Here is an 18,320-nt window from a genome sequence, read left to right as displayed (position 1 = left end):
AATATAATATAATAACTCTATTTAGAGTACTTAAAAGTATAATTAAAATCAGAAAAAAATATATTTTTTATCATACATAAATTATTTTTAAAAAAAATAAATTGTTAAAATTAATAACACAAGTTTAAAATGATAAAATCTAACTTTCTTATAAGTATTTTTTTATAGTATTTTTATTCTTTTAATTTTTAATTTATTCGTACTTTATTATTTAATTATATTTTATATATAAATATATGTTCCATCACGTAATTAAATAAAGATATATTTTTTAATAAAAAAATTTAATAATCAAATTAACCATTAATTATATGGGTAAGAAGTGATCCATGGCAAAAAGAGGCGCTGGCTATACTGGGAAGAGAGGTTGTGTGGGAGGACAGTAGATGGCGATGACGTTGGCGCTCCAACTATGGTTAAGACAAGGACCAATTACAATGTGACACATAATGAAAAATAATTTATATGTTATTTTAGAGGGAATTGGATAACATTCACCATAAAAATAATATAAATATTATTTTTTTTATTTAATCATAGACTTCTTTTATTGCCGAAATGAGATAAAAGACAGGTGCATGTAAACATTGACGAAAAAGCATTAATATTTGGTTCTAAAAGGCGTTTCTTGGCAGTTACTAGTTAGACGTTAGTTCCTTGTGCTCACTAAATGGCTAAATGCCTAAGTGCCTAAGGCGGTGTTTGTTTATAGGTGGAAACTCATGTGCAGTCGACTTCACGTGAAGTTGATATCTGAGAGTCGTTAGATGATTTGACTGATTTGACTAAATTTTTATCTAACAGCTTTCAGGTATCAACTTTACGTAAAGTCGACTTCACCTAAGTTTTCACCTTGCTTATATTATAAGTATTAAATATTAACATAGGGATATGGAGATATAAAATCGTATTTAGCAGGTGAAATATATAGATAAAAATATTATATTTAAAAATATTAAATTATTATATTTTATATTTATTTTGACAAAAAAATATAAAAACACTAATAAGAGATACAATTTATTTTTTTATTATTTTTATTAATTTTTTATAATTATATTTTTTATTATTATATTTTTTTCTTAAATTATTTGAATAAAAATAAATTAGAATTTTATCATTTATTTTAATTTATCACCATATAATATATAAGAACACTAACTTTTGTATATCTGCATGCATTTTGTGTCTTGTTCTCAATATCTTGTTTTGTTCTGTTCACAGAACCAAACGCAACCTAAGAACTCTCACACCGACAAATGTTCTTGTTCTTGTTTTTGTTTGGTTTTTATTTCTAAAATCAAAAGTACCTTTATGTTTCGATAATTTTATTCGAATATTTGAGATTTATAAGAAGGTAGAAACTCACGTGTAGTTATCTTAATGTGAAGTTAATAGTTAAGAACCGTTAGACTCTAAATTAGCCAAATTAAACATGTAAAATTATCTAACCATTCTTAACTATCAATTTCACGTAAAAACAACTGCACGTGAGTCTCCATCTTATAAAAAAACATAAATTTTATCAGAAATACTTTACATCCAAGTGATTTCATTAACCAAGTTCAACAAAGTGATTTAGAGTCACGTGCTACTTATAACAGACTTTTAGTGTAAACTTCTCCTTGTTCGTTCTTCTTCAACATAAACATTTCCTTATGTAATTCTTATGAGGATGGTTAGTTTAAGTAAGTACAAGTAAAGTATGTTGGATGTTCAATTCAATAGGTATGCATATAGTTATTTTAATTCTTAATTAGATGGTTATTTTGTTTGATACAATTTAAGCATGTACAGTTAACAAATGCTGGATGTTCATTTCACTAAGTACTCAGATAGTTATTCTAATAACTATGTGGATGGTCGTTTGTTGAATTTAGATCCACCTCAAATTTTGCCAATTTTGAAACAGAATCACAGAGTTTCACAAAAAGAATACAACACCTATGTAATTGTGACTAGCAAAACATCACCCTTTGCTTTAAAAAAAATCCAACTATTCAACAAATAAAATGTGCCAAAGTGAATTGTACTATTCAAATTTATTCAGCTATTTTTTCTCCCTTTATCAGTTCTTTTCATGGGTAATCCTTTGGCCTGCTGTACCAGAGTTCTTGTTCTTGGTGCTGTGAATGGTGTGCTGACCTCCTTACACTTGTTTCTTGGATGATTGCGGTGTATAGGTACATCTTTAGCTTCCAATAACGTTCGCACCTGATCAACCAATGAATTTCGTGGACCCATAACGATGTCTAGCATCAACTCCGACCTAATTGACCTAAGAATATCCTGTATGGTAAATTTCGTAGCTAGTGACGGGTTAGAAGCATCAAACAAATGATTATTGCACATTACATACAATAAGTTTAGAAGTTTTGGTAAGCTCACATTGTCCCATGCATCAAGTTGACCGTCTTCAGTCCACCTCTCCATAAATTTTATGACATAAATGCCACAATCATAGCTGCATAAATTAAGAAGATTGAATTTATTGGGATGCTATGCATGTATATACAGTTCATGACAAATACATAAATAGGTGCGTTTTGGTGCAACTCACCTATTTGGTTGCTTAGGGACTTTGGCGTATGCACGAGGCGGGCCATGCGTGGTGCGCTCGTACGATGGGATGGCAACTTTGGCCATGTCTTCAACCAGTCTCCCCTATAAAACAACTTCAGTTATAGGGTGATGATATGATAAAGGTTAAAATGAGAAATAATATTAACGCGGTACACGGGAGATCTTTTTTTACCGCATATGCATCCAATTTATTCCGACCAGCATCGGGTGCCTCAGAATGCATAGGATCGAGTACCAGCATCCTTTTTTTGGCCACCTCAAACGCATAGAGGCACCAATGGTTGTTCAAACATATGGGAATCAACCACTACAGCAAAAAACACATGGACCAAAACGTTTAAGACATGACAATTGTTTAATTCATTCATGCTAGTGCGCCTTATTTAATTGTTTCAAATCAACCACATTCAACACAAGATTAAACTGTTTTTAAATTAACTCAAACACCAAAGAGGACATTACCTAACAAATTCACTAAAATGAAGTTAAGCCAAAACCAAATTAAACAACAGCTACCAGGAGGTCTATTGGATGTGGAATCCATCAATTAAAGTACCATGGTATTTGTATTACTAAATACGCATACACTAGAGTTGCAAAGAGATTAATATCCCATACCTGGTAAAAATGACCATCCAGCTCATGTGATAATTAACAAGTAGCAATTTGAATAATACAAGATTACTAGTATAGTCAAACATAAGCGTGAGAAATTCAGCAAATATATAAATCAGTTAACACGGATAGATAATTTGAATTCATGCAAATACGGTGTAATATTGAATAGTTTAGTTAGTTTTGGCTCACCCATTTTCTCCTAGCTGCTTCGACTTTGTTGAAGAATCTAGTGTCCTCACCGAAGTTTGCACCCAACCCTATATACACCGGAATTGCCGTATCATGAAAGGCATCCAGATTTCGTTGGTGCATGACCGTTTCCTATTAAACCATCAACAGTCAGTATGCTCACAAGTTTTTTAAGAGTGAAATTAGACTTTAGGTTGATTACTAATATCCCCGGAGACACGCAGTAAAAATCACGTCTAAATCTCGATGACGCTGTTCCGTTGAATATGTAGCACATCCATAGTATGATCTGCCCGATGAAGTTTACACGTACATATTAGGCCATACAATTAAAGATGTAACACATGGTAGCAATGCAATGAATTTAAATAGAACTTAATTTTATTTACATACGTTGTTGTTGACCCAGCTACGGGCTTTCAACGTCCATAGGTCCTTCCTGAGCAATACTAGATACGGTCTACTTTCGTACTTTGCCAAGGGCTGCTCTTTGTCGAGGGACGTATTCAGAATCCATCCTTGGACTAGTTTCTCTTTACTCTTGTCCAACTTTAAACTCTTAAGTCTCAGATGTACTAATGGAGTAGGGGATGGGGTGGGTGTCTTTCTTAACTGAGTCAACCTAAAAGAGAAGCTAGGTCGTGTTGGACTCGGTGTGTGGCAATGTAAAATCTTTGGCAGCATAATTTGGATCGGTTCCAGGCTTATCGGCCTTGTGTGCCGACCTTGTTCATTGTTTTTCCACAGTTTTTCACTTTCCGGGCACCGCAAGGACAAAATGCTAGGGTCGCTGCGAAAAAAGCAACAGATTTTAGATAAAAGTAACACTTCATTCATTCAAAGTAATTAGAATGATAGCATATGCAACATGGACAAACAACAGATTTTGTCACAAAGAACTTGCCTCTCAAAATCATATCCTTCAAGTGGTACTACTGCTGTTGATAGAATGGTTGGAGTGCGATCATTGGTAACTAACAGTTTTGTAGGAGTTTTCTCATGATTGACATTGACCTCGTCATTGGCTTGTTTCTCATCTTGTGGGCTTCCCACATGTTGAAGTAGGCGGCACATTCTCTTAGCGATTGGCTCATTATCCTCCTCATCAGAGTCGGTAGCTATTAAATGTGTCTCCTTCGGCTTTGAGGCAGCTCCCTCTATAGGTGATTTTGTGCTGTCTGTCCATGATTTGCCTTTGACAATGCGCACCTTTCTCGTGGTAGCTTTCCTGTTTTTCTGCGTTTTTAATATCGAACGGAGCACAAAATAGAAACAAGAAACGTATTTATAAACGAACATACAATAAAGCAAGAGAATTTGAATCGAAATTAAGGAAGATAAAACAATTAACATAATGTCAAAATGAACATCCAGGTAAGAATTAACATGACCATCCATATACCTGATGAACTGAACATCCGTTATATTTTAGTTGTCAAAAACATAAATGCAATTCCAATAAATCATATCATGAACTCAAGTCATGATGTTAGGAGCCGAACATATACAAACAATAAGTAGGACTCACATTATGCATCACTGAGTGTTTTTCCGATGGTTCTTTGCGGCCTAGCCTCGATGGTGGTGGTTTAGTGGTCTTACGGGGTTGTCTTTTTATGGCTCCCTCCTCCATCTCTCTAGCACATGTGCTTTCCTATTCAAATACATCCAAAAAATCAAAGAATAACCGTGTAATTATTCACATAGGAACACTAGAATGGAAACCATGCTGTATATCTAATGCATTATCGAAATAGAGAACCACTTTTACACTTAGAGAAACATACACCAAACTAGCAAATAATCTACCTAATTAAAGCTGGCATCTTTGTTTTACATGAAAGATAATCAGCATAGCTTACCCAAATTCCACTAAGTACTTACCATAGAAGGTGTTGAAGTTTTGTGTGCCCTCCGTTGGTGTGCTTCCTTAGAGTGTGATTGTGTTGATTTCTTACTTGCTCGGCCCTTAAGGTCTTCACCTTTTTCCATTTTGTCTCCAATGCATCCCTGATTTTCAAATATACAATTTATCAGAAAGTGATCATGAGATTAGATTTGGAAAAAATCTACGAATTTAAAATCATACTATTCACGTGTAAGGTAGGTATCATAGTTTAGTATTACCGAAGCCCTAGTTTACAATAAAAACTTGTCTAATATTAATTAATTAAAAATTAATTTTCTAATGAATAATGTTAAAAAACTAACTTTTTTCGACCAATTTTTTAAATTTATTTTATTTATCTTAAATTTCAGAACTTAAATCATGAACATTTAATTCTAAATTCTAAATTATAAACTTAAGAATTTTCTCTTTCCTAATATATGTTCTAAAAGTTAGTTCTTATACTTTCTGTTTCCTTATATATATATATATATATACCATCATGTCCCTGCGGTTTCATGACAAACTACTTGATTATTTTTGAGATCTCCTTCAAAATTCCCTTCAAACATCACCATTGGCCCTTCCCAAATTTGCGAACTTTCCTCTCTTGCATCTCCTTCAGTTGATGAGTCTATTTTATGAACATTCTGTAATCTTTGCTTCATCTCAATTTCCATATCATCTTCAAGAACCATCGACACTTCACCAACTGCCAAATTTTTCTCACTTCCATTTGCTTCTCCATCCCCTTTGGGGCCATTGCCATTGACAAATTTTTCTCTATTTCATTTGCTGCTTCGTCTGAGTTTGATTGTAGAACATGATCCAATATTAATTCCTCCATTGTTATTTCTTCTTCGTCCTCCGAAAACTCATTCTTGTATACATACACAAAGTAATACAATGCGAAAAGAATAAGGAACACAATGTTGAGTATTGTCAACATGAGAAAATACCTATCCAAATGGCTAATGTTGATTGATTCCTTGAACCAGTTATTGAAAATTAAGATACACAATACACTCGAGTTTTCCTATACCAATGACCAGATGCTTGAATGACTCTGCAAAGTTTCTCATAGATTTAGATGCATAACATTGAAACAATTTCTTCAATCCCTCTTCAACAAGCCCCGTCGACATTCTTAAAAACAAAAATTGTGGAACTAAGGCCATGCAAACACACACGAAACCATAGCACAAACCATACCAATACCAAACATTAGTAACGGATCCACAAAATTTTGATAGTATGGACAAATATATATAATGATAGGGAAAAAGAAGACCTGTCACCCGATAAGAGGCACCCAAAGCTCCATGAAGATGATCGTGTTGAATTGTTGGGGTTTGGAAAAACCCATGATAGTTCAAATCATGAAAGAGTTTTATAAAACCCATTCCTTGAAGAAATGGGAAGATCCTAGATAGCAGAAAGTATACGATATGATTGGGGTGTATTTAAGCACTGATGATAGGCTGAGAAATAAGCAATTCAATTAAATACTAGAGGTCTTGATTTGTGTGGTGAGTGCAAGCTAGTAATTGGTCATTTTAATGCAATTATGGTGCAACATGAGAAAGAAGGTAGAAGGGTCAAATCGACAACTTCAATTCAGAATTTCATGGATTTTATTAATGGAGGAAGCCTCTGTGTGATTAGGTTTGAAGGCCCAAAGTATACCTGGTCTAATAGACAATTTGGTAGTGCACTAATTAAAGAGAGATTAGATCGGGATCAGTGTCTAATCAATGAAAGAATTCTTGTTTGGGGGACTTACTCACGCATCTAAATGAAGTTGAATCAAATCATTGTTCATTGCTCCTAAATTCTGATGCATCATTCCTCAAATCTAAGAGGAGATTTAGGTTTCAGAAGTGATAGTACAAAGAGAACAAAGTGATCAGCTTGGTGAAAGAATTGAAGGATCCCCAATGTAGAAACTATGCATGCATGCCATTGTTAGTTTGCAAAAAACTACTAGCCCAAACTCACAAACCCAAATTTTCCTACTCTCTAGAAAGCTCGAAGAGGAGAAGGGAAAAGGCATAGCGGTGAATGGAATGACTATTCAACAATTAGAGGAGGAGTTGGAGGAGCCCTATATAATGGAGAAACGACATTGGAAGGAAAAGTTTGGGGTTCAATGACTTAGGTGGGGTGATAATAATAGTTTTTTCATTCCAAGTTCCAAACTAGGAATAGAAAGAATCAAATAACCATATTGATAAATGAAGAATGGGGAAGTAGCTCTAATCCAGCAGGAAATATAGATTATTACTTAGAATTACTTTGAGGATCTATTCAAATCCTCTAACTGAAAGGACCTTACGATTGAATTAGAGGATGTTTTTCTAAAAAATTGAAACAAGCACAAATAGAAGATTTAATATGACTGTTATAATAAAGCATGTAAGAAATATTTTTCCATTAATACTTTTTCTGCCTAAGTATGGTTTTACTATAAAGTTTTATCATTTTTTTGGGATATTGTAAGAGCTAATGTGATACAGACAATATTTAGTTTCTCTTAGGGAGGGTTCATTTATTGAGAACTTTTAATCATACTCTTTTTTTCTTGATACCAAAGGTTCCTAATGCTGATACTATAAAGCAAATTCACTCTATTAGTTTGAGCAATATCTTCTATAAAATTATTTCTAAAATTCTGGTTTATAGGTTGTAGAATGTCATGGATAAAATTATTAGTCCCAACCAAAGCACCTTTGTAAGAACCGTAATTCCTATCGACCGTTTAGATAATATAAAATAATTTAATCTCCAGAAATAGGTTCAAGAAATTAGAAGTCCTAATTTAGAAATTTAACGGTGAATTTGAGTTCGGTGAATTTTTCTGAATGGAAAAATGTAATTTTCAGCGGAAAATTGTGTAAAAACACATACCGGTAATTTAGCTGGCAGAAACGGCTTAAGTCTATCCGGTACTGTGTGAGAATAATAAAAATATAAGGAAATCTTAGAAAAAATTTTAGAATTGAAAATTGGGCACTAATTCTAAAGGTTTTAGCCTAAAGTGGGCCAAATTGATTAAAAATGCTAACGGGTTGGACGGAGCCCAAGTTGGTCCTAAGCCCAACATATATATAACCACTTAATGAAGCCTTTCAGCCTCATAACTCTCCCACCAACACAAATCACAGCTGAGAAATGATAGGAGAAGAAGAAGAGTGGCACTATTCACATTCAACTTCTTTTGCTTGTAACTCGAGCTACGGTGTTCCAATTCGCGTGCTGTTTGCGACCACGCGAAATTCTTGCTGAGCCCGTTATTTCTACTTAAGCATTTATGGTAAGAAATCACATTTTAAACTCCCTTTCTCAGCCCTAATAGTTTCCACATTTTTAGGTTTGGGTTTTAAAGAAATTTTGTGATTTTGATTGTTTAGGGGTGATATAGCATTGAAATATTGTTGTGTTTCGCCCCTAATTCCATTGGGTAAGGTGAGTGTATTCTTTTTCCTTGTGGTTTTTTGTATATGAAACCCTAGATTGATTTGTGGTAAAATATATGATGTATAGTTTGATTGTGGAGTTGATTGTGGCCTTTTAGAAGTAGTGTTAGTGTTTGAAGGCTTGTTGGATTTCAATCTTGATATGGTGTGTATATTGGGGATCGACCAAGGTATGATTTTAGTTTCCTCTATGTAAAGTATAATATTTCTGGACACTTAGGCTAGTGATTCATAGGATAGGTTTGAATTGAATTGGTTACTGAACTTGTTGAAATGAGGATGTATGATGAATTGATGAATTTGATTATTTTGATGAATTGTGTTCTTGATGTTGATAAATAGTGTTGGAGAATGATATTGAGGTGGAATGATATTAAATTGTGTGATGATTATTAGTGATAGAATGATGGTTGATGAGTGTGTTGGTTGATAAATGATTTTTAATATGATAAATTGATCATATGGAGTTGAGGATTGTATGACGTGAGTGAAAAATTTGATAAGAGTGGTAATTGAGACAAAGAGGGTAAGTTCTGATGTGAATTGAGGTTTGGTGTCATTTTGGTTTAGTTTGGTTGTGAATTTCGGAAGTTTGAGAACCTAGTTAGTTTCTAGTGAAATTTGACAGATCATAACTTGAGCCTCAAAGTTTGAAATTGAATGAACTTTATTTTAAATTAAAGACTGCTTTGAGAGCTTTAAATTGATATAAAATTTGTAGAAAATGATATTTTGTAGAGGAAGTTATGACTGTTTAAAGTTTGGTGCCAAAAACTGAATTCTGCAGCATTTTATTTTCTGAGCCTGATGCAGCATGCGTACGCGAACCTGTGCACGTGACGTGGGTATTCTCCACTGCCTGGGAGTCTTGCGTACGCGAGCACTATGTTGCGTATGCGAGCATGTGAATTCTCATTATATTTCTGGCGTAGCAGACTCCCTGCTGAATGAGTGTGCGGAGCCTATATCCCAGCGTGGCAGATTTCTCTGCTGCATGAATGTGCAGAGCCTATATCTTTGGTTGTGTTGTTATTTCCTTTTCTGCTGCATGAAGTATGCAGGGCCTATATCCCTGGCGTAGTAGACTCCTTACTACATGAGTGTGCAGGGCACTATATCTCTGACGTAGCAGATTCGTTGCTGCATGAGTGTACAGGGCACTATATCCCTAGCGTGGCAGAAAATGCTACATCTGGGAGGATGTGTTGGGTTGGCATTTATAGACCGACAAGTGATATCACAAGCTAATAGGACAAGCATTCATCATGTGCATATTCTATATGTTTGATTGCTTTGCCGACTTGTATTGTTTACTTAATTGTATAACATGCTTAACTGCTTCTTGAATTACTTGCTATATTTGAATATTAACTGTGTATTACTTGCTTGCATTATCTATGCTTGTCTGGTGCTGAGGAGGTTAGGTAGGCGGTGGCGATGGTATCGCATGGAGGGTATGTTGGTGAAGGCTGTGGGACAGCGATGACTAGTTTTAGTTAGAAACTCCCTAAGTTTAGATACCTTTGTTTATTATTTATGGTTTAAGTTATTTATTTCGTTAAGCTTGAATATCTGATTGATAAGAAGCTCTAGGATTGCCTCTGGCATCTCGGAGTCTTATATCTTACATTACTGGGCATTGTTACCAAACTGAGAACCTCCAGTTCTCATTCCATACTTTGTTGTTGTTTTTCAGATGTAGGTCGCAACCCACCTCAGTGAGTTGCTTGATGGTAGCAGAGCAGAGGACCTTATTCTATTTTGTTGTCATTTTGGTTATTTTGACTAGTTCTCTCACTTTTGTATTTATATTTGCCTTAGAGGCTTACTTTGAGAAAGATATTTTGTATATGCTATTTTAACCTTCAAAACTCTGTATGTTTGTATATTGACTAGTCGGCCTAAACTCCGCGGGTTGAGACTAGTTCCTTATGGCTATTATACTCTCTTATATACTTATATCTTGTTATCTTGTATCCTTATCTTGCGCCTTAAATTTGTAGCTTTGTGTGAACGTTTCGCACTTTTGAAACTCTATTTTTGAGCTTATCTCATCATCAGGCTTCTAGAATTATTATTTCTTCTATATATACTTATGTATAAGTCTTAGAATTGTCGTAACCTTTGATTAACCTTTTCTTTACAGCATGAGGTAAGGCTTAGGGTAATTAGGGTGTTACATTTAGTGGTATCAGAGTGGGTCATCCTCGTGAGCCTGAGGGATGGACCGATTGTGCTTCATTGCATATTCTGTGTCTTTTTATTTCATGCTATTTATGTTATCTACTTGATATTGTATATCATGCTTGTTTGTGAGTGCCTTTTTGGGATAATTGAAGTACTAGGCTTTTGATATTGAGACTGATCACCTTGATATCGACTATTTGGTGTGGACAGGCAGGCGAGGTCGTACTTGTACACGGGGAGGGACTGAGAATGACCGACCGGCTGACAACCATGCCAAGTTTAGGGCGGCGATGACCAACTTGGCTAATACTATGGAGGCGAATGCTGCTGCGACTTTGCAAGCTATGTAGAGATTGGGTCAACCAGCGGAAAACGGAAATAGAAATGGAGATAGAGATGATAATGACTTGGGAGGTACTCCGATGACTTTGGCTTCATTTATGAAAGTTCATCCACCGACTTTTAGAGGTTTGACCAACTCAACTGAAGCGGACAACTGGTTTCAAGCTATGGAGCGTGCACTACAGGCTCAACGTGTCCCGGTTAATCAATACGTGGAGTTTGCAGCCTATCAGCTGTTAGGAGAGGCACAACATTTGTGGCAAGAAGAGTTCCAGTTGCTGCGACTTCCGAATGTAGAAATTCCTTGGGATGTGTTTCAAACGTCGTTCTATAAGAAGTATTTCTCGGAATCGGTGAGAGAAGCAAATGAATTAGAGCTTATGCAGCTGAAGCAATGCTCAATGTCAGTAGCAGAGTACACAAGCAAATTTGAAGAGCCTGTAGGCTCTAAAGGGTCTGTCAGGGAGCCCCTGAATCCTATGAGAGTTGGAAATGTATCAAGTACCAAGGAGGCCTCAAGGACGACATCATGACTACTGTAGCTCCCTTGGAGATAAGAATGTTCTTGGAACTAGTGAACAAAGCGCGAGTTATGGAGGACTGTGCCAAGAAGGTAGCTGAGGCGAGAGGAAGTCGTGGTTATACTGACAATCGAGCTCGTGGTGATTAGCTTGGACCAAGGAGACAGAACTTTAAGAAAGATGGACACACTCCTCAGCATCTTCAAGGTCAAGGAAACTTCAAAAGGGATAGTAATACTCAGTTTCACCAGATGAGGGAAAGTCGTCTATGCTATACTTGTGGGCGTCCTGGACATATATCCATGTATTGCCGCCGTGGGAGGAACCGAGATGTGGGTAGGAGTCAGCAACCAGGCCGAGTATTAACTATGGATGCAAGGGAGGTGATGGAGTCGGATCTGCTAATGAGACGTAAGCATATAAAGTTGTTATGATATGTTAATAGGACCCATTTGGCTTAGTTTTATCTTATGGATGGTTGTCGTAAGTTTGGTCAAACTTAGAGATTCGTTAGAGGGACCAATAGAGAATGAGGCTTTTGATGGATGTGGCTGAGTAATTCGAATTCTTAAGGACAGATAATCAGAGTGACGCAGCGGAAGGCGTGTGGGGACTCAAATCAGAGATGGAGATGTACAACCTTTGTCCGTTTGCCAACGACTTGAATTTTGGGGACAAAATTCCTTATTAGGAGGGGAGAATGTAAGAACCATAATTTCTATCGACCGTTTAGATAATATAAAATAATTTAATCGCCCGGAATAGGTTCGAGAAATTAGAAGTCTTAATTTAGAAATTTAACGGTGAGATTTAAGTTCAGTGATTTTTCTGAGTTGAAAAATGTAATTTTTAGCGGAAAATTGCGTAAAACGTGTACCGGTAATTTAGCCGGCAGAAACGGCTTAAGTCTGTTTGGTACTGTGTAAGAATAATAAAAACAGTAGGAAATCTTAGGAAAACTTTTAGAATTGAAAACCGAGCACTAATTCCAAAGGTTTTGGCCCAAAGTAGGTCAAATGGGTTAAAAACGCTAACAGTTTGGACCGGGCCTAAGCCCAACATATATATAACCACTTAGTGAATCCTTTCAGCCTCATAACTCTCCCACCAACACAAATCACAACTGAGAATCGAGAGGAGAAGAAGAAGAGTGGCACTATTCACATTCAACTTCTTTTGCTTGTAACTCGAGCTACGATACTTCGATTCGCGTGCCGTTTACGGCCACGTGAAACTCTTGTTGAGCCCGTCATTTCTATTTAAGCATTTCTGGTAAGAAATCACGTTTCAAACTCCCTTTCTCAGCCCTAACAGGTTCCACATTTTTAGGTTTGGGTTTTAAAGAAGTTTTATGATTTTGATTGTTTATGGGTGATATAGCATTGGAGTATTGTTGTGTTTTACCCCTAATTCTATTGGGTAAGATGAGTGTATTCTTTTTCCTTGTGGTTTTATGTATATGAAATCCTAGATTGATTTGTGGTAAAAATATATGATGTATAGCTTGATTGTGGAGTTGATTGTGGCCTTTTGGAAGTAGTGTTGGTGATTGAAATCTTGTTGGATTTCAATCTTGGTACGGTGTGCATATTGAGGATCGGACAAGGTATAGTTTCGGTTTTCTCTATGTAAAATATAATATTTCTGGACACTTAGGCTAGTGACCCATAGAATAGGTTTGAATTGAATTGGTTGCTGAACTTGTTGAAATGAGGATGTATGATGAATTGATGAATTTGATTATTTTGATGAATTGTGTTATTGATGTTGATAAATGGTGTTGGAGAATGATATTGAGGTGGAATGATGTTAAATTGTGTGATGATTATTAGTGATAGGATGATGGTTGATGAGTGTGTTGGTTGATAAATGATTTTTAATATGATAAATTGATCATTTGGAGTTGAGGATTGTCTGACGTGAGTGGAAAATTTGATAAGAGTGGTAATTGAGACAAAGAGGGTAAGTTCTGATGTGAATTAAGGTTTGGTGTGGCTTTGGTTTAGTTTGGTTGTGAATTTTGGAAGTTTGAGAACCTAGTTAATTTTTGATAAAAACCACTTTCTAGTGAACTTTGATGGATTATAACTTGAGCCTCAAAGCTTGAAATTGAATGAACTTTGTTTTAAATTAAAGATTGCTTTGAGAGCTTTAAATTGATATAAAGTTTGTAGAAGATAGATTTTTGTAGAGGAAGTTATGACTGTTTAAAGTTTGGTGCCAAAAACTGAAATTCTATAGCATTTTATTTTCTGAGTCTGATGCAGCATGCGTACGCAAACCTGTGTACGCGACACAGGTATTCTCCACTACTTGGGAGTCTCGCATATGCAAGCACTGTATTGTGTACGCGAGCATGTGAATTTTCACTATGTGTACACAAACTTTAACACGCGACATGATCAATCCATTCGGGTTGAGACACTCGCGTACGTAAGCAGGTGGTTGCATACGCAACCACCCATTTTTTACTGCATGCGTACGCGAGACAGAGGCTTGCGTACGCGAGACCCTTGTTTTGCTGAAAAATCATTTTTCTTCATTTTCAAAAGTTCTTTAGCCTTCTAAACATTCTTTAAATACTGTTTAAGAATGCTATCTAGTGCTTAGGTCCTACTACTATTAATAATGAGTTAGAGACTTAAATAGATGAATTTCTGTATAAGTTTAGAAGACGGAGACTTAGGATTCTGAAGTTGTGGGTGAGCGGGCGGAGTATTATATTGGTGAAGACTCAGAGGACTTAAGAGGTGACGAGAGTTAATAATAATTTGGGAAACTTGAGGATTGATGAAGGTTATGATGAGTTGAGCACTTGGAAATGAATGATAAAATTATGGGATTATATGGGAGTGTGTGGAGCCTATATCTCCGGCGTGGCAGATTTTTCTGCTGCATGAGTTGCAAAGCCTATATCTTTGGCGTGGCAGTTTTTCTGCTGCAAGAGTATGCCCAACACAAATTGTTCCTACCTTCCCTGCTGCATGAGTGTGCAGAGCCTATATCTCTAGCGTAGCAGACTCCCTACTGCATGAGTGTGCGGAGCCTATATCTCCGGCACGGCAGATTTCTCTGTTGTATGACTGTGCAGAGCCTATATCTCTAAGCGTGGCAGGAAGGCTACATCTGGGAGGATGTGTCAGGTTAGCATTTATAGATCGACAAGTAATATCAGAAGCCAATAGGACAGGCATTCATCATGTGCATATTCTATATGTTTGATTGCTTTACCGACTTGTATTGTTTGCCTAATTGTATAACATGCTTAACTGCTTCTTGAATTACTTGCTATATTTGAATATTAACTGTGTATTACTTGCTTGCATTATCTGTGATTGTCTGGTGCTGAGGAGGTTAGGTAGGCGGTGGTGATAGGATCGTACGGAAGGTAGGTTGGTGAAGGCTGTGGGATAGCGGTGACTAGTTTTAGTTAGAAACTCCCTAAGTTTAGATACCCTTGTTTATTATTTACGGTTTAAGTTATTTATTTCGTTACGCTTGAATATCTGATTGATAAGAAGCTCTAGGATTGCCTCTGGCATCTCGGAGTCTTATATCTTACATTACTGGATACTGTACCATATTGAGAACCTCCAGTTCTCATTCTATACTTTGTTGTTGTTTTTCAGATTTAGGTCGCAACCCACCTCAGTGAGTTGCTTGATGGTAGTAGAGCGGAGGACCTTATTCTATTTTGTTGTCATTTTGGTTATTTTGACTAGTTCTCTCACTTTTATATTTATATTTTCCTTAGAGGCTTACTTTGAGAGAGATATTTTGTATATGTTGTTTTAACCTTCAAAACTCTGTATGTCTTTATATTGACTAGTCGGCCTAAACTCCGCGGGTTGAGGCTAGTTCCTTATGACTATTATACTCTCTTAAATACTTATATCTTGTTATCTTGTATCCTTATCTTGCACCTTAAATTTGTAGCTTCGTGTGAATGTTTTGCACTTTTGAAACTCTGTTCCGAGCTTATCTCTTCATCGAGTTTCTAGAATTATTATTCCTTCTATATATACTTATGTATAAGTCTTAGAATTGTCATAACCTTTGATTAACCTTTTCTTTACGGCATGAGGTAAGGCTTAGGGTAATTAGGGTGTTACAACCTTCATTAAAGGCCGACCTATCAGTGACAATGTGCTAATTGTCACGAGTTCATGTATTTCCTAAAGAATAAACGGTTTGGAGAGAGGGAGACAGTTGTCAAACTGGACATGAACAAGGCTTATGACATGGTAGAGTGGAGTTTTCTTTGGACTATGTTAGAGAAAATAGATTTTTGCAAAAAGTGGGTAGAGTAAAGGAAGGAGTGTGTAATAACAGTCTCGTATTCTGTTACTGTAGAAGGACAACTTTATGATTTTTTCAAATCATATAGCAGATTGTGGTAAGATGATCCTCTCCTTAATCTCCTTATCTATTTCTTTTTTTTTTTCATAGATGAGCCATTCCATTTACTTTATAGAGGAAAACAGAGGCAAGAAATTATTGGCTTGAGACTTAATTACATATGCCCAACTATTAGTCACCTATTCTTTGCGAACAACTCAATTTTTATTTAGTAAAGCTACAAAGGAGGATTTCTAGCATCTGTTAAATGTGTTACATTCCTATTACAAGGTTAGTGACCAATTCATTAAATAAGTCATCAGTGTGTTTTAGCTATAACATACCGGAGACATAAGAAATCAGTTGACGGATGTTCTACAAGTCCCCCATGTAAGAAACCAGGACAGATAACTCTCCATTGTTCACAGGCCCAAGAAGGATACTTTTAACTATATTAAGGATACAGTTTTCAAGAAGCTTTAGCAGTAGAAACGATCCTTATTCTTATTTATAGATTGAGTTGTTTAAGTTCCGAAAGATCTTAATGGATGAAATACATAAAATGATTATGCAGTTTTGTAGGGATAGAAGGGATAGGAGAGGAAGATACATTGGGTGAAATGAACTGTTATCTATAGACCAATGCCTCGGTGGTTTAAATTTTAAGAACCTCAGAGCATTCAATATGGCTATGCTTGGAAAACAGGATTTTAGGTTGTTGAACAAGCCTAATTCTTTAATCTACAGAGTATGCAAAAATAAATACTTCAGGTATTCAAACTTTTTTAGGGCTAAATCAAGTAATAACCCCTCTTGTGTTGGAGGAGTTTCCTAGAAGAAAGAAAAATTATTAAAAAAGAGCTTGTTTGAAGGATAGGGAGGAGGAATTCAATGAAAGTGTTGATAGATACTTGAATTAAAAATTATCCATTATTGGCCACAATTATTTAGACAAATAATGCACAAGCAGAATGGGTTAAATAACTAATGATAGATCACAAAAAATGGAATCATCAAGTAGTGATAGCACAATTCAGCCAAGAAATTGCATATGTAATTTTACAAAAAAAAAAAATTATTGAATGGAAAAACAGACCTACCTGATCACTCGAGAAGAAGGGTTTGTACACTGTTACTTCGAGTTACAAGGTTGTCCACGAATTTCACCACCCACAGTTAAAATTACTCCTATAATAATGCAAGTCAAAGAGACAATGATCTTCCTTATGGGACCTGAAATACCTACCAAAGAGGCAAAGATCAAAATTTTTCTATGAAGGTATTTCATAATCGGTTACCAGTAAGAAGGAGACCCCATGAGATGTTACTTGCAATTTCCTCGATTTGTTTGAGATTTGGCCAGTAGAAGAAATCACTATGGCACTATTTATTGAGTTGTGCACAAGCAACGTAATGACGACGTGGTAGAACTCCGGCGTGATAACCCCCACCGTGACTGATGATGCAGCAGAGATACAAAATTAGTGGTTGAAGCTCATCAAAGACTTGAAACTAATTAAAAATAGGAGGAAAAAGACCCAATTCGTAGCTCACCTTATGTAGCAACTTTGGATAGCAAGGAACAAACTAGTTTTTGAAAGAGAAGGCCTAAGCCATCAACAAATTTTGGAAGCAGCAACTCAATTTGGGGAGGATTTCCAGGCATTGGAAAAGGAGAAAGATGACGTTTTCGAGCACAATTCTCATTCATAAATTTTTTTTCCTTGTATGGTAGTCCATCGTTGACCCAAACTCTTAATTTTCATTCAATGAAAATAAATTTCTATCTTTGATTAAAAAAAACAACACATGTAAATGCACAAATATATGGGACTGATTTAGTGCTTAACTTTTTTATGCAAATAGTATTTTTAATAAATTTTAGATTTAAATAAGCTCTATTTTTTAGTTTTACAAATTTTCTAATTAAGTCTTTACAATTTATAATTAAATTCTTATATCAGATAAAAAATCCAATTAAGTTATTGTTAACTATTAACTATTTTTTGTTAAAAAGAATTATGAAATATTTTTAAATATTTGATTTTGTGTTTAATAAATTATGGAATATTTAATTAGAAAATGATTTATAATTTTTATACTTTTTTGGAAAGAAAATAATTAATAATAATTTAATTAAAATATTTATCTATTGAAAGAACTTATTTATAAAATTTT

The 18,320-nt window shown here is 35.4% G+C and overlaps 1 protein-coding gene across 1 annotated transcript; it reads right to left on the bottom strand.

Annotated features, from left to right (window-relative positions):
• LOC110268985 lies at nt 2,004-17,796 on the bottom strand. The gene is made up of 11 exons (XM_021116183.1): nt 17,697-17,796; nt 17,243-17,598; nt 5,275-5,400; nt 4,919-5,044; nt 3,784-4,626; nt 3,593-3,679; nt 3,391-3,522; nt 2,756-2,890; nt 2,561-2,664; nt 2,389-2,464; nt 2,004-2,289 (listed from the first exon to the last, which is right to left on the bottom strand). Exons 5-11 carry the CDS (start codon nt 4,225-4,227, stop codon nt 2,047-2,049), a joined length of 1,221 nt encoding a protein of 406 aa, XP_020971842.1. The 5' UTR covers nt 4,228-4,626; nt 4,919-5,044; nt 5,275-5,400; nt 17,243-17,598; nt 17,697-17,796; the 3' UTR covers nt 2,004-2,046.

This window comes from Arachis ipaensis, chromosome B02 (assembly GCF_000816755.2).
Source record: "Arachis ipaensis cultivar K30076 chromosome B02, Araip1.1, whole genome shotgun sequence".
NCBI lineage: Eukaryota > Viridiplantae > Streptophyta > Magnoliopsida > Fabales > Fabaceae > Arachis > Arachis ipaensis.
Note: the sequence above shows the minus strand (reverse complement) of the source record. Positions and strands in the feature narration are given on the sequence as shown.

Coding starts and splice junctions, on each gene's coding strand:
- LOC110268985 (XM_021116183.1), bottom strand. CDS start 4,227: ATGAATGAAGTGTTACTTTTATCTAAAATCTGTTGCTTTTTTCGCAGC. Junction 2,665..2,755: donor ATAAATTGGATGCATATGCG/GTAAAAAAAGAT, acceptor GTTGTTTTATAG/GGGAGACTGGTTGAAGACAT. Junction 2,290..2,388: donor AACTTGATGCATGGGACAAT/GTGAGCTTACCA, acceptor TTTACCATACAG/GATATTCTTAGGTCAATTAG.